General features: G+C 40.9%; 1 protein-coding gene across 1 annotated transcript in view; it reads right to left on the bottom strand.

Annotated features, from left to right (window-relative positions):
* The window catches only part of grm8a (glutamate receptor, metabotropic 8a), a 666822-nt gene that overhangs the window by 147411 nt on the left and 502393 nt on the right, over nt 1–17018 (bottom strand). Inside the window, exon 7 of the mRNA XM_034163875.1 lies at nt 6372–6575. Within this exon, the coding sequence (XP_034019766.1) occupies nt 6372–6575 (204 nt within the window). The remainder of the gene's footprint in view (nt 1–6371; nt 6576–17018) is intronic.

Here is a 17018-nt window from a genome sequence, read left to right as displayed (position 1 = left end):
ATTATTATTTGAATATAACATTTTGTATGGTTTTAAAAAAATCAGTTTTATTAACAATTATAAGAAAATTAAAGGATTCCTATTAAACGAGTTATTGGAAGAGACTTTGACAAAATTAAACAGAACATTTAGAATATTTGAAAGAGCAAATCCTCAGTACCCCCAACCTCCTGAACACAGTTTATTTAAACTTGAACTCACAGCAAATCTAACATTTTATTCAGCTTATGTACTTAATTCAACATTGTGCAAATTGTGGCAAAATATAAGATTTTGTTCATCTTGCATTAGGGAGGAATCATAGGTAGTACTGGACTGAAACATTAGAGAAATAGTGGGAACTTTGTTAGCAAAAAAAAAAAAAAAAAAAAAATTTTTAGCTGTCTCCTCAGTGTTGTCAAGTTAAACTCAGTCTCAAGGAACACTGACAGCATGCCTTTCACAGTAGAAGTATTTGCTGGGATGCTGGCATTAAACATTTTATTGTGAAACAGTGCGAGCAACATGAACTATCTGATGTTGTTTAACTTTGCTACCAGTAACATCAGCGAGCCATGATATCTTAGAAGTACAAATGTTACAATGCTAATCAAAATAAAGATTTCAAAATAAAGGTTTTGAAAATTAATCCCAAAAATTTTCATGTGCATATCATTGTGCCATGCACAAACCACATCCGAAAGCTGAGATCAATCTCGCAAACAATCATATATATATATATATATATATATATATATATATATATATATATATATATATATATATATATATATATATACGAGGGCTGTCAATAAAGTAATGGTCCTTTTTATTTTTTTCAAAAACTATATGGATTTCATTCATATGTTTTTACGTCAGACATGCTTGAACCCTCGTGCGCATGCGTGAGTTTTTCCACGCCTGTCGGTGACGTCATTCGCCTGTGAGCACTCCTTGTGGGAGGAGTCGTCCAGCCCCTCGTCGGAATTCCTTTGTCTGAGAAGTTGCTGAGAGACTGGCGCTTTGTTTGATCAAAATTTTTTCTAAACCTGTGAGACACATCGAAGTGGACAAGGTTCGAAAAATTAAGCTGGTTTTCAGTGAAAATTTTAACGTCTGATGAGAGATTTTGAGGTGAGACTGTCGCTTTAAGGACTTTTCACGGTGCGAGACGTCGCTCAGCGCTCTCAGGCAGCGTCATCAGCCTGTTCAAGCTGAAAACCTCCACATTTCAGGCTCTATTGATCCAGGACGTCGTGAGAGAACAGAAGTTTCAGAAGAAGTCGGTTTCAGCATTTTATCCGGATATTCCACTGTTAAAGGAGATTTTTTTAATGAAAGACGTGCGGACGGGTCCGCGCGTCGGGACGCAGCCGACGCGGTGCGGCGGCACAGGAAAAACACCTCTGTTGAAAGCCTTAAGGACAAGTTGGAACATGTCCTGCCTATTAAACAATTTCTCATATACTCACTCCACTGAAAGCCATCAAAAGCCGCCTGGATTTTACAAATGGTTATCAACACGGAGGTGTTTTTCCTGTGCCGCCGCACCGCGTCGGCTGCGTCCCGACGCGCGGATCCGTCCGCACGTCTTTCATTAAAAAAATCTCCTTTAACAGTGGAATATCCAGATAAAATGCTGAAACCGACTTCTTCTGAAACTTCTCTGTTCTCTCACGACGTCCTGGATCAATAGAGCCTGAAATGTGGAGGTTTTCAGCTTGAACAGGCTGACGACGGCGCCTGAGAGCGCTGAGCGACGTCTCGCACCGTGAAAAGTCCTTAAAGCGACAGTATCACCTCAAAATCTCTCATCAGCTGTTAAAATTTTCACTGAAAACCAGCTTAATTTTTCGAACCGTGTCCACTTCGATGTGTCTCACAGGTTTAGAAAAAATTTTGATCAAACAACGCGCCAGTCTCTCAGCAACTTCTCAGACAAAGGAATTCCGACGAGAGGCTGGACGACTCCTCCCACAAGGAGTGCTCACAGGCGAATGACGTCACCGACAGGCGTGAAAAAACTCATGCATGCGCACGAGGGTTCAAGAATGTCTGACGTTAAAAACATATGAATAAAATCCATATAGTTTTTGAAAAAAATAAAAAGGACCGTTACTTTATTGACAGCCCTCGTATATATACAGTGAGGAAAATAAGTATTTGAACACCCTGCAATTTTGCAAGTTCTCCCACTTAGAAATCATGGGCCTAAGATGAAAATTTCATCTTAGGTGCATGTCCACTGTGAGAGACATAATCTAAAAAAAAAAAAAAAAAAAAAAAAAAAAATCCAGAAATCACAATGTATAATTTTTTTTTAATAATTTATTTGTATGTTACTGCTGCAAATAAGTATTTGAACACCTGTGAAAATCAATGTTAATATTTGGTACAGTAACCTTTGTTTGCAATTACAGAGATCAAACGTTTCCTGTAGTTTTCACCAGGTTTGCACACACTGCAGCAGGGATTTTGGTCCACTCCTCCATACAGATCTTCTCCAAATCTTTCAGGTTTGGAGTTTCAGCTCCCTCCAAAGATTTTCTATTGAGTTCAGGTCTGGAGACTGGCCAGGCCACTCCAGGACCTTTGTGTGTTTGGCGTCATTGTCATGCTGGAAGACCCAGCCATGACCCATCTTCAATGCTCTTACTGAGGGAAGGAGGTTGTTTACCAAAATCTTGCAATACATGACCCCATCCATCCTCCCTTCAATACGGTGCAGTCGTATTGAGAAGAAGAGCACCCCCAGAGTATGATGTTTCCACCCCCATGCTTCACAGTTGGGATGGTTTTCTTGGGGTTGTTCTCATCCTCTAAACATGGTAAGTGGAGTTGATTCCAAAAAGCTCTATTCTGGTCTCATCTGACCACATGACCTTCTCCCATGCCTCCTCTGGGTCATCCAGATGGTCACTGGTGAACTTCAAACGGGCCTGGACATGTGCTGGCTTGAGCAGGGGGACCTTGCTGCCCTGCAGGATTTTAAACCATGACAGCATCATGTGTTACTAATGTAATCTTTGTGACTGTGGTCCCAGCTCTCTTCAGGTCATTGACCAGGTCCTCCTGTGTAGTTCTGAGCTTTCTCAGAATCATCCTTACCCCACAAAGTAAGATCTTGCAAGGAATCCCAGACTGAGGGCGATTGACAGTCATCTTGTGTTTCTTCCACTTTCTTAAATAATCATAACAGTTGTTGTCTTCTACCAAGCTGCTTGCCTGTTGTCCTGTAGTCCATCCCAGCCTTGTGCAGGTCGCCAGTTTTGTCCCCGGTGTCCTTAGACAGCTCTTTGGTCTTAGCTATGGTGGATAAGTTGGAGCGTGATTGATTGAGTGTGTGAACAGGTGTCTTTTATACAGGTAACAAGTTCAAACAGGTGCAATTAATACAGTTAAAGAGTGCCGAATAAGAGGGCTTCTTAAAGAAAAATGAACAGGTCTGTGTGAGCCAGAATTCTTGCTGGTTGGTAGGTGTTCAAATACTTATTTTATGCAATAAAATGCTAATTAATTATTTAAAAATCATACAATGTGATTTTCTGTATTTTTTTTTTTTTTAGATTCTGTCTCTCACATTTGAAGTGCACCTATGAAAAAAATTACAGACCTCTCCATTCTTTGTAGGTGGGAAAACCTGCAAAACTGACAGGGGGTCAAATACTTATTTTCCTCACTGTATATATATAAACACAGAATTACTTATCCTAACCTTAATGCAATTGCAAAAGCATATTTTTGAATGTTAAATGTGAAAAGACTGAGGTACATGATAATGGAAATTTATAGGAATATGCATGCACAAAATATCACGCTTGACTTTTCATATTAAATGCGCCATGAGAATACACTCAATTGTGCATAAATTGTCCACAAATTTGCTGCTTTAAAGTCTCACATAGGCTTTCCATTCTGATGACGATGTGAGATAAAGGAAGTCGAGCATTTCCGAAAACAATTGGAATTGACTAAACCCAATTCAATCACAAAAAAATGCCTTTAAACAGTCACAGGGAAACAGTTTGGAATAATCCACAGGCAATAATAATCAGCAAAAATCTCCAGCACAACACTTTAATGTCATCATTACAGGGAAGATGTTCTCGCATATTTATCAAAACTTGGTACAGTTAATAGCAATTCCAAATGTTCTGAGATGAAGAATTGTCATTGCACAGTTAGTTCTCATACTGCAAATTTTAACTGTCTTTCTGGATGAACAACGCTGATTTGCTTCGCAAACCAATTTCCCGAAGACTGATTTGTAATCTGGTCCTTTGTGCAGCAGTCAGAGAGTATCAGGACAGAAGTAACACTGTTGATGCTGGAGGCTGAAGGTGAAGCGACACTCGGGTGGTTATTCATGCAGCCCCCATCATTGGTTTGGATCCACAACCTCAAAATAGTGGACACACTAAGACGGACTGTGAAGCCGATCTGTCAACTGTGGTATTCCACCAAGCATGTTGACCTGGGTTTGATGCCAGATTACGCTATCTGTCTGTGACTTTGGACAAGACACTTCATCTGTATTGTCTCAGTCCAAACTTTTGTAAATGGGGTATTGATCTAGGCTCAGGAAGTAACCTGCAATGGGCTGGCATCCCATCAAGAGGGAGTCACTCACTCTCATCTGCTTCTTGGCACTGAATTCTATGATAAAGGGCCTCAGAGCTCATATACAACCTGCCTATGCTGGAAAATCAATGTGGACCTTAACTTTGCAGTCAATGCTGTATTCTTAGTGGCTCTTGAGAAGTCAGTGTTTCTGGGTTTGAGATGGTCCTGGATGACAATGAAGACTCAGACTATCAATGACTTCTTGGACTTAGCCTTACTTACTCTTATGGCTGTAAGACCTGTGCATGTGTCAGCACGTAGATCCCTCAGTGTTGAAGACCTAAATGGCTGAAGAAGGTCAAGGGGACTCCAATGTTTCAACCACCTGTGGCTTATACATGTTACTTTGGACAGGTAGGGATGAACCAGTTGGCTGCCTAGGTGGTAAACCATCCAGGTCCTGGGGCGGTTCCATGGTTGGTGGGTGCAGCAACTTGTGGCATGCTCCCAGACCTGGCTTGTAAGACATGGATGCCAACCAGTGACTTAAAGCAACAGCTCAATGTCTTTGGGATTAGGTCAGTCTGAAGGATTGTGGAATACCGCCGGAATGATTGTGTGAAACGAAGAGTTACTGAGGGAGAATTAGATGCAGCATACATCTTATGGTCATGTGGTGCATTACTCTTTCCATGATCCAAGCATGGGTGCCCCACTGTTGAGGACCCAAGCAACTGAGAAAGCCAAGGGGATGCCCACATATCTCCTGGCCGTGGCAGATACATGGCTAAATTCAGGAGGTGAAGATGGATTGGTTGTCCACCTGAGTGGTTCCCAACAAGAACCCAAGTCCATAGTGTAGTGCACATCGTGCCTCAGTGTACAACACCATAAAGTGACACTGATTCCCTTGGCACAAAAACAAAAATGTACTTTGTAGGCCTCAACCATTATGTTGGAATATTTTATTTTTTCATTGGAAGTCTTGCCTGGTAAAGCATTAAGCATCACATCAATTTTGTCTCGAACATTAAATCAGACATGTATTTCCCTAATCCTCAGAATAATTTGCTTTTCTGGCATTCTTGTTTTCCTGCTGTAGCCCATCAGGCATTATGCATTCTTCACAACACCGAAAAGAGCACAGCAAATAAACACACTCAGAAGCACAGGTACAAGCCAGTCAGAGAGAAAGAGATTAATAAGACAATATTCAAATGAAGTAGCTGATATTATTTAGAAAGAAATGAGCAAATAATTGCACCCATTAAAAGTTGACAAGGGCGGAGGAATTCGGATATTGTGTGCGGAAATCACAGACAAATTGGGCTCTGAGTGTTCGGAGACCAAATTACAATCTGCAATAAACAAAACTGATAAATTGGTATTTTGTCTTGCAAAGCTTCAAAGATGAAGATTTGCCAAATTGGAAGTGTAATTAATGTTAGCATTGCACATAATTAGGTTGGGGTGTAAAAAACAAATTTTGTACATTTGAAAGACATTATTGGCTCCAACTTATAATTACACTTGCACTGCAAGACCCATTTGGAACTACTACTGGAAGCACCACGAAGCAGGACATTCTCAACTACTGATTGAATTAAATGTAAAATATTACTAATGTTTGCATCAGAAACAAAGTATGGGATGTGGTGAAGGGATGAAAGGTAAAAGATAATGCAGAAATCAGAAAGTGAACGGAGCTTCTTGAGGTTTTGCAGGCTCCATGTGATTGTGACTGCCATTATTTTTGCATAGATCTGTGGCATCTCGACCTATGATCATGAATATGTTCATCAAAAGCCAACCGAAACTCTAATTCTTACCGTTGAAGTTGACAGCACGAATGTGGCTGAGCAGCTCTTTGCCATCAATGCTGTTGGCCATACGCGGGCAAAGGCCTGGGTACCCATAGCAGAGCTCCCTGTGCATGCGATGCAAAGCATGGGCCATGGCATACACTGCATCCATCACAAACTGGACCTTCCCCTCCTGTTCATAGCTGGAATCACGACCAACTTTTTCTAAACCTGAGACAAAAGACAAAAGACAAAAAGAAAGTGGTTAGAGGAGAAAGATGACGTTGAACACTGCTGTCTTCTGTGGAGTTCCTCAGGGTTCAATCTGGGACCAGTGTAGTTTTCTCTGTATTTACTACTTTTTTAAAAAACAAATTCTACACTAATAACAGCCAAATCTATTGTTCCATATGACATAATGAAGCCAACTTAATAGATAGCTTAATTGTTTCAAACATTGTAACTAATCAATTGTCTGACTGCTCTATTCACCTTTGGCAACCGCTTTGTACACAAGAAATCCGATTTTCAGGAAAAAAAACTACTTCGAAAAAGAATTAATGTAAATAATGTGGCAGCTGACAGGGGAACTTGAAAAAAATACACTCAAATTAGCAATGACATAATGCTACCGCACACTGTTTTTAATTGCAGCATCACTGTGAAGAAGAACAGAGAAGCATTTTCTGGGAAGAAAAGTGATTCTACCAAGTGTTTGCTTGCAAAGTGTCAATGAAAATCTGTCTCTACATCACTCCACAATGAAATAATAATGATGTGACACAATTTGGGTGATCCTTCTTTGTCTATTATAAGGTTGGAGTGTGTGATTATGTGTTTTTTTTTTTTAAACCACGTGTTGTTATGCATCTTGGAATGAATGACTGATAAATAAACAAGCTTGTCCATTGGCTCATTCACCTTTATATCATTTATTGATAAATGTGAAGTTTGTTTGTTTATTTAATGATGCCATATCAACAATTTTACTTCAACACAACATATCATTGTGCTGAAAGGCACTCATGTTGGCAAACAGATTTGTACTTTTTATATGATGTACACACTACAGATCCCTAGACCAGGTATCAAAGACAGAAAAGGTACAATGACAGTCAAAGACAAAGCTGGAGAGTACCACCAGTTTGTCCTGGGGTGGGGGCTAAATACAAAAAATAAATAAATAAAGGTTAGAGAGACGAAAGACTCCAGGCAAGAATTTTAAAAGACAGCTGAGGTGAACCAAACAAAAGCAGAAAAATGATGAAAGAGGGAGTAAAAAGAAAAAAAAAGGTTTTGCCGGATAGGCTGACCATCATAGAGCTACCAGCTCGGGCGCTCAGCCTGACAATGACAAATAACATCGTCTCAGGCGATTCTCGCCAGCTCACAAATTTACAGAAGGAACAACAACACAGCCCCTCTTAACATCTTCGGAATGACAGAAGAACAATTCATTGTGTGAGGAAAAGCTAATAAAAACCTCTCTCTGACCGATGTTTCATTCTGAGGTGGGATCACGGGCTCATATTTAACTGCAAATTTGTTTGGTTAATTGTTCCATTTTATGCACTTTTGAACATGCTTTTTAAAGCTTCCATAAAGCCGTGGGTGTACCTGATTATAACTTCCTTTCAGGTCAGTAAAGCGTGACTAATTAGGGTGCCCGTGTGTTTTATCAGGTAAATGATAATTCTTTCATCTTTCAATACGTGCATAAAGTTCACAAGCACAGCATTTGCTGATGCTTCTCTCACATGTGCAATATGATGGCATAGTTTATGTTTAACACATGATCACAATGTCACTACAATATTGCAGCAGGAATCATAGGTATTATCTAATGCAGTAGATAGGAATCATAGGTAGTACCTTTTACAGTAGGTAGGAATCATAGCCAGTACCCATTACAGTAGGTAGGGATCATAGGTAGTACCTATTGCAGTAGGTAGGAATCATAGGCAGCACCTATTGCAGTAGGTAGGAATCATAGGTAGTACCTTTTACAGAAGGTAGGAATCATAGGTAGTACCCATTACAGAATGTAGGAATCATAGGTATTATCTATTGCAGTAGGTAAGAATCATAGGTAGTACCCATTACAGAAGGTAGGAATCATAGGTATTATCTATTGCAGTAGGTAGGAATCATAGGTATTACCTATTACAGTAGGTAGGAATCATAGGTATTATCTATTGCAGTAGGTAAGAATCATAGGCAGTACCTATTACAGTAGGTAGGAATCATAGGTATTATCTATTGCAGTAGGTAAGAATCATAGGTAGTACCCATTACAGAAGGTAGGAATCATAGGTATTATCTATTACAGTAGGTAGGAATCATAGGTATTATCTATTGCAGTAGGTAAGAATCATAGGTAGTACCCATTACAGAAGGTAGGAATCATAGGTATTATCTATTGCAGTAGGTAGGAATCATAGGTATTATCTATTACAGTAGGTAGGAATCATAAGTATTATCTATTGCAGTAGGTAAGAATCATAGGTAGTACCCATTACAGAAGGTAGGAATCATAAGTATTATCTATTACAGTAGGTAGGAATCATAGGTATTATCTATTGCAGTAGTTAAGAATCATAGGTAGTACCCATTACAGAAGGTAGGAATCATAGGTATTATCTATTGCAGTAGGTAGGAATCATAGGTATTATCTATTACAGTAGGTAGGAATCATAAGTATTATCTATTGCAGTAGGTAAGAATCATAGGTAGTTGTTGTGTGGGACGCTGAAGAGGAGGTACTGCTGGCCCACCACCACCAGATGGCGCCCTGCCTGGAGTGTGGGCTTCAAGCACGAGAGGGCGTCGGAGCCGCTGGAAGTGACAGCTGTCACTTATCAGCACCAGCTGTCACTCGTTCAACTCATCACCATAAAAGCCGGACTGCAACTCCACCTCCTCGCTGAGAAATCAGCTACCAATCGAGGTAACCTTCTCTGCTGTGACTTACTGAGACTGAATATTGTTCTGTGTGCAGCAGTTTTCCTGGGGCTACAGTCAGCAGCTGGATAGGCGGAAAGCGTGAGTGCGACGTCTTCGCCTCTCACTCCTTCCAGGAAAGTGACTGACAGGAGCTGCATGGGTGACTTTTTTTCTGGAGGTGGAGGTTCTCCCTCCCGGAGGAACTAATCAAGGGACGATTACTGGGTGTGTCTTCACACACCCACCATTAACTGTTTCTGTTTCTGCCAGCAGTGCCTGGTCTGACAGCTGGAGACAGTGGCCACCTGGGACTCGGGACTTGGCGGCTCCGGTGTTCTTCAGATCCACTGGCGGTGGAAGCCGTGTGGGATCCGGCTCTTCTCTGGACGGACGTCTTCTATCCTCGAGCCTGCCCACACGTCACCTTGTATACGATTGACTGTACTCCTCTATTGTTATTGTCTGTATTCCGTTGTGCGATTCACAACATTAAATTGTTACTTTTTGGCTCATCCATTGTCCATTCATTAACACCCACTGTTGTGGGTCCGTGTCACTACACCTTCCCAACAGGTAGTACCTACTACAGTAGGTAAGAATCATAGGTAGTACCTATTACAGTAGGTAGGAATCATAGGTATTATCTATTGCAGTAGGTACGAATCATAGGTAGTACCTATTACAGTAGGTAGGAATCATAGGTAGTACCTATTACAGTACGTAAGAATCATAGGTAGTACCTGTTACAGTAGGTAGGAATCATAGGTATTATCTATTGCAGTAAGTAGGAATCATAGGTATTATCTATTGCTGTAGGTAAGAATCAAAGGTAGTACCTATTACAGTACGTAAGAATCATAGGTAGTACCTATTACAGTACGTAAGAATCATAGGTAGTACCTATTACAGTAGGTAGGAATCATAGGTAGTACCCATTACAGAAGGTAGGAATCATAGGTATTATCTATTGCAGTAAGTAGGAATCATAGGTATTATCTATTGCTGTAGGTAAGAATCAAAGGTAGTACCTATTACAGTAGGTAGGAATCATAGGTATTATCTATTGCAGTAGGTAGGAATCATAGGAAGTACCCATTACAGAAGGTAGGAATCATAGGTATTATCTATTGCAGTAGGTAAGAATCATAGGTAGTACCTATTACAGTAGGTAGGAATCATAGGTATTATCTATTGCAGTACGTAAGAATCATAGGTAGTACCCATTACAGAAAGTAGGAATCATAGATATTATCTATTGCAGTAGGTAGGAATCATAGGTATTACCTATTACAGTAGGTAGGAATCATAGGTATTATCTATTGCAGTAGGTAAGAATGATAGGTAGTACCTATTACAGTATGTAAGAATCATAGGTAGTACCAATTTCAGTAGGTAGGAATCATAGGTATTATCTATTGCAGTTGGTAAGAATCATAGGTAGTACCTATTACAGTAGGTATGAATCATAGGTATTATCTATTGCAGTAGGTAAGAATCATAGGTAGTACCTATTACAGTAGGTAGGAATCATAGGTATTATCTATTGCAGTAGGTACGAATCATAGGTAGTACCTATTACAGTAGGTAGGAATCATAGGTATTATCTATTGCAGTAGGTACGAATCATAGGTAGTACCTATTACAGAAGGTAGGAATCATAGATATTATCTATTGCAGTAGGTAGGAATCATAGGTATTACCTATTACAGTAGGTAGGAATCATAGGTATTATCTATTGCAGTAGATAAGAATCATAGGTAGTACCTATTACAGTACGTAAGAATCATAGGTAGTACCTATTACAGTAAGTAGGAATCATAGGTAGTACCCATTACAGAAGGTAGGAATCATAGGTATTATCTATTGCAGTAGGTAGGTTTCATAGGAATTACCTATTACAATAGGTAGGAATCATAGGTATTATCTATTGCAGTAGGTAAGAATAATAGGTAGTACCTATTACAGTAGGTAGGAATCATAGGTATTATCTATTGCAGTAGGTAAGAATCATAGGTAGTACCTATTACAGTAGGTACGAATCATAGGTAGTACCCATTACAGAAGGTAGGAATCATAGGTATTATCTATTGCAGTAGGTAGGAATCATGGGTATTATCTATTGCTGTAGGTAACAATCAAAGGTAGTACCTATTACAGTAGGTTGGAATCATAGGTATTATCTATTGCAGTAGGTAAGAATCATAGATAGTATGTTGGGGAAAGTGTAGTGACACGGACCCACAACAGGGGGCGCAAATGAACGGACAATGAAAGAGTCAAATATGAACACTTTACTGTTGTGAATGAGCACAACACAGAGGAATGTGAAATTTAACAGACAGTCAATCACAAGGGTGACGTGTGGGCAGACTCCTGTCTAACCACTTATCTGGTAGAGGTGTGCAGCGGAGCCGTTGCTGGACACACCGAACGCCGGTCACACAGACACGGAACACCACAGGAAAGCGGCTGCAAAAAAGAGTTCAGACTGATACACAGTTACCTTTCAAGGCTGAGAATACTACCTGAACGGTTTGACGATATCTCGGCGATGAGGTGGAGATGACGTCCGGATTTTATGGAGTGAGATGATGAAGCATGAATGAGTGACAGCTGTCAGGAGATAATGAGTGACAGCTGTCACCCCCGGCTGTGTCCGTGGCGGCAGCGCCCTCTCGTGCCTGAAGCCCGCACTTCAGGCAGGGCGCCCTCTGGTGGTGGGCCAGCAATACCTCCTCTTCTGGCAGCCCACACAACATAGTATGTATTACAGTAGGTAGGAATCATAGGTATTATCTATTGCAGTAGGTAGGAATCATAGGTATTACCTATTACAGTAGGTAGGAATCATAGGTATTATCTATTGCTGTAGGTAAGAATCAAAGGTAGTACCTATTACAGTAGTTTGGAATCATAGGTATTATCTATTGCAGTAGGTAAGAATCATAGGTAGTACCTATTACAGTAAGTAGGAATCATAGGTATTATCTATTGCAGTAGGTAAGAAACATAGGTAGTACCTATTACAGTAGGTAGGAATCATAGGCAGTACCTATTGCAGTAGCTGTAATTGTAGTAGTTACTGTAGGAAATCGTAGCAGTTGTTGTAGGTGTAGCACTTGTAGGTGTAGCAGTAGCAATTGGTGCAGATGTAGCAGTTGTTGTGTAGCACCGTTTAGCACTTGTAGCAGTTGTTGCAGATGTACCAGTTGTTGCAGGTTCATCAGGTATACGAGTACATGCCAGGGTTCTAGATGTAGTAGTCAAAGCAGTTGTAGGCGTAGAGCAGGGGTGGGCAATTCATTTTTTACAAGGGGCCACATAGGGAACCTGAATTATGTCCGAGGGCCACAACATTGATAACTCGGCTGTCTCCCATTACAAATTTGACAAAAAATTACCTATTTAATAGCTTTTATAGGTAATTTTTATTATTGTAATAATATGGAAATATTTAAATATACCTAAATAAACCTCTCTAATGATTTGCAACACACAAGCTTGACATTGTTAATATATGTAATAATAATCACAGACCTCATGAGGGCCGGACAGAGACATGCAAAGGACCGCATGTGGCCCCCGGTCCGCAGTTTGCCCAGGTCTGGCATAGAGGTTGTTGGTATAACACACGTACCAGTTGTTGTAGCTGTAGCACTCGTAGCAATTGTTGGTGTAGCAGTTGTAGGTGTAGCCGGTGTAGATGTTGGTGTTCTAGGTGTAGCAGTCTGAGTTGTATTAGCTGTCGTTGTAGTTGTATTAGTTGTCGTAGTAATTGAATCATGACAATCTGGCAGGATGGAATCATGACAATCTGGCAGTGGACATATGAAAAGAAACACCCTTTATCACAACTATTGATTGTAGTTGTAGCAGGTGTCATACTGGTAGCTGGTGTTGTAGTTGTTGTGACTTTTATCTTTCTCCTCCCTTTTTAAACTTTTGACTTCTTCACATTCCCCATTCCTTTCTCGCTTCTTTCCTCCTCTTTCTGTCTCCCTCCTTCCTCCGTCCCCAGACTCTATTCTCCCATTTCTGTTCCAAGCAGCAGTCACCTTCAGGCAGCGCGAACCGCATTAAAACCAGCCTGTCCGAGCTGAATTAACAAGACCAGGGGCCCTTCAATCAATATGAGTACCTGCAAGGAATTAATGGGGACCTGAGAGTGAAATCCATTTCAGAGCTACCAACCCATCGCTGGGCGCTTTGCATGAGCACGTGTTTGTATGTTTACTCCACGACTTTGTTGTCTGGGTCTGTTGGGACAGTACGTGTGTTGGAATTGTGTACTGGACACCTCGTCGCCAATCAGACTTTATGAACAGACTGTTTTGGTGTATCAAAGCATGAATTCTGCTTTTCATAAGGAAACCAGCTGCAAAGATGACAGTAATCGTTATTCAGACGGAGAAAGCAGGCACCTTTTGGTAAACAACCCACTCAGTATTCCTAATTATTGTTACACCTCAGTTGTTGCTGAGATGGGGGTGTGTTGGGGGAGGGAGACAGCCTTTCTCATTAGCTTTTGAAATTCTGGCCATAAACCCAGATTTTGAGCTGTGCAGATATTCTGTTGCTGTCAGGCGACAGCAAATTTTCACAGCAAAACACACACACACTTTTAGAAATATTTCCATTATTCAATGGGGAAAAAATAAATCTTTCCTGATATGGACTGGGTAATGTGTTAGGAACGAACAAATGCCACATCGGTTGATAGAAGTGGAAATTGTCAACCTACTGAGGGCTGAATTCAAACACAACCTGTGAATAATTTCAGCCCATTTTGCCAAAATTTTATTGCAGCAACTCAAACTGGTACTCCGTAGTTTGTACGGCCCCCATGTGCTTGTTGGCCTGCTTGACGACGTCGGAGCATGATCCTAATGAGACGACAGATGGCAAATGGACTGCATTGATACAAAGCTTTTCCATCCATATTAGAAGCTCAAAGCGCTTTACAATGATGCCTCACATTCGCCCACCACTGGCGCTCACCTCACAACGGGGGCAACTTGGGGATTAAGGACCTTGCCCAAAGGTCCGTAGTGATATTCCGGCTGGAATGGGGTTTGAAGCCCACTGCTTAACCACTAGACCATCACATCCCCCAAATCCTAATGGTGTCCTGGGAGATCTTCTCCCAGATCTGGACCAGGGAATCAGTTCCTGGATAGTTTGAGGTACAACCTGGTGGTGTCGGGTGAAGCGAAACATCATCTCTCAGAAGTGCTCTACTGATTTAGTTCAGGCCACTCAATACTATCAATTCCTTCATCCTCCAGGAACTGCCTGCTTACTTTTATCACATGAGGGCAGGTATTGTCTTGCACCAAGAGGAACCCAGGACCCACTGCACCAATGTAGGGTCTGACAATGGGTCCAAGGATGTCATCCTGATACCTAATAGCAGTCAGGGTGCCGTTGTCTAGCCTGTAGAGGTCTGCACGTCCTTCCAGGGAGATGTCTTCCCAGACCATCACTGACCCACCACCAAACCGGTCATACTGAATGTTGTTGCAGGCATCCCTAGACCCTTTCATCTCTGTCACATGTGCTCAGATTGAACCTCCTCTCTTCTGTAAAAAGCACAGTAAGGCGCCAGTAGGGGGACCTACCAATTTTGGCGTTCTACGGCAAATGTCAGTGGAGCTCCACGATGCCGGACAGTGAGCACAGGACCCACTAGAGGACGCCAAGCCCTCAGAGCACCCTCATGAAGTGCTTCTGATTGTTTGGTCAGAGACACTGACGCCAGTGGCACTGCTGGAGGTCATTTTGCTGGGCTCTAGCAGTGCTCATCCTGTTCCTCCTTGCACAAAGGAGCAGACACCGACCAGAGCCAAATGCAAAACTAGTGAAAAAAAATCAGTGATAAACCATTAATGTTTGGTGACTAGATCAATATCCCAGGAATTTGAATTGAATTGATGCTACAGTCTGATTAAAAAGTGTTACTCAAATTTTTTGAGCAGTATATTATAGACAGACAGACAGATAGATAGTAAATTATACTCAAATTTTTTGAGCAGTATATTATAGACAGACAGACAGATAGATAGTAAATTATACTGTTGGAGAGTGAAATCAGCTCTACCGGTGTCGCTGACATGATGACACATGTGCAGTGAAGGCAAGGCGGACCGAGTTTTAGGGTGGACCCTTCAGTCGGTGACACCGTCTAGTCAGTGCAAGTGGTTTTACTCCAATAAGAGTTGATTTTACACTATGTTGAGTTGATTTAGCCCTATGGTAGAGTATATTTAACTCTGTTTAGACTGGGATCAAATGTTATCCCAGCAGAGTAAATTTTACTAAGCAAAATTTGCTGTGTAGATAGACGGATGGGCAGATGGACAGACAGATAAATGTGGGTCTTGAGTTCCATATCTAACTAAATGTGGTTCATCCATGGAGTGGAAATTGACTGCCGGTGGTAACGATGCTTATCACCAGATTCCACAGGATAAAAAGGATGAGAGTCAACAATTCTCTGTGGATGGGTAGGTTACTTATTGTGTACAAGAACGCAGATGGCTAGTGTGACCAGGAATCAAACCCAGATCTTCATATTGGTAGCCCAACACCTTAACCCACTGAGAGCTGGACAGTCTGACACACATAATGTAAAAAAACAAAATGAAGAAATGTAAATCCTGGCTCATAGTCTAATTGAAGATCCTGGTGCTAAAAGTACTTCACAAAAATGTTGATTTTTAGAAAATCAAATCTGGACTCTAGAAATATCATGGAGTCATAAAATCAGTCATTGAAAGTTTTGCTGTTTTCATGCATCACAAAGTAATTCTTTATGTTTGATGTGTTGGCATGCAAGTTTTCAGCATTTTCAAAACATCGATTGAGATGGAACTGCATTTTTGGTTTTGGACTTAGGTACTTTTTGTACCTGGTTAGGACTTTGAGTTCTTTTCCAGTTTTCATGTCAGGAATATCAGTCACTTTGAATATGAAAAGTATTTAATGAGACAAAATTTTCAACTTGAGTAAATATAATTCATCTCAAGTTATTTTCACACTAAGGCACTTTGAGCACTGAAACACTGGACCTGTGTACTTATTGTGTACCTCAATACGACAATCTGTTGTTTTCATAATGGAGAAAAAGAGACGTAAGGTGTAAAAATGTGACTTTTCAGTACTTTTAGCACCAAATTTATTATGAAATTTAGATGGGCTGTTTTCTTCTTCGAACCTTCATTTTCATGAATTCTGCCACTTTTCTGTAAATCTGCCACAAACCACACAATAAAGCCAGAGATACACACACAAAAATAACAAAGCAAACTTGGCAGTGGTAATAATGAACCAGATTGTGATGAACATGATAATTGTATTCTAGCAACATTGAAAATTCTAAATTATAGACAAAACAGTGTTGTAGTCAAGATGCAAACCTTCAAGGCCAAGGCTGAGGGCAACGATTTGAACCCTGAGGCCAAGACTTTGGCCTCCAAGGCCAAGACCCAAGACAAGGCTTCTACCTCCAATGTCAAAGCTCAAGTCAAGGCTTGGCCACTGAGGCCAAGGCTTTGAACCTCAAGGCACAGGATAACACTAAAGCTTCAAATATCAAGGTCAAGGCTTTTAACCTTGAGGCCAAGCCTTTGTTCCTCAAAGGCCAAGGCTTTGGACCCCAAGGCCCAGGTCAGGGCTTTGAGTGCCAAAGCCAAGACACAAGCCAATGCTTTGACCTTCAATACCAAAGCTAAA

This window comes from Thalassophryne amazonica, chromosome 22, assembly GCF_902500255.1.
Source record: "Thalassophryne amazonica chromosome 22, fThaAma1.1, whole genome shotgun sequence".
NCBI lineage: Eukaryota > Metazoa > Chordata > Actinopteri > Batrachoidiformes > Batrachoididae > Thalassophryne > Thalassophryne amazonica.
The sequence above is the reverse complement of the archived record's forward strand: the minus strand, read 5'-3'. Positions and strand labels throughout refer to the sequence as shown.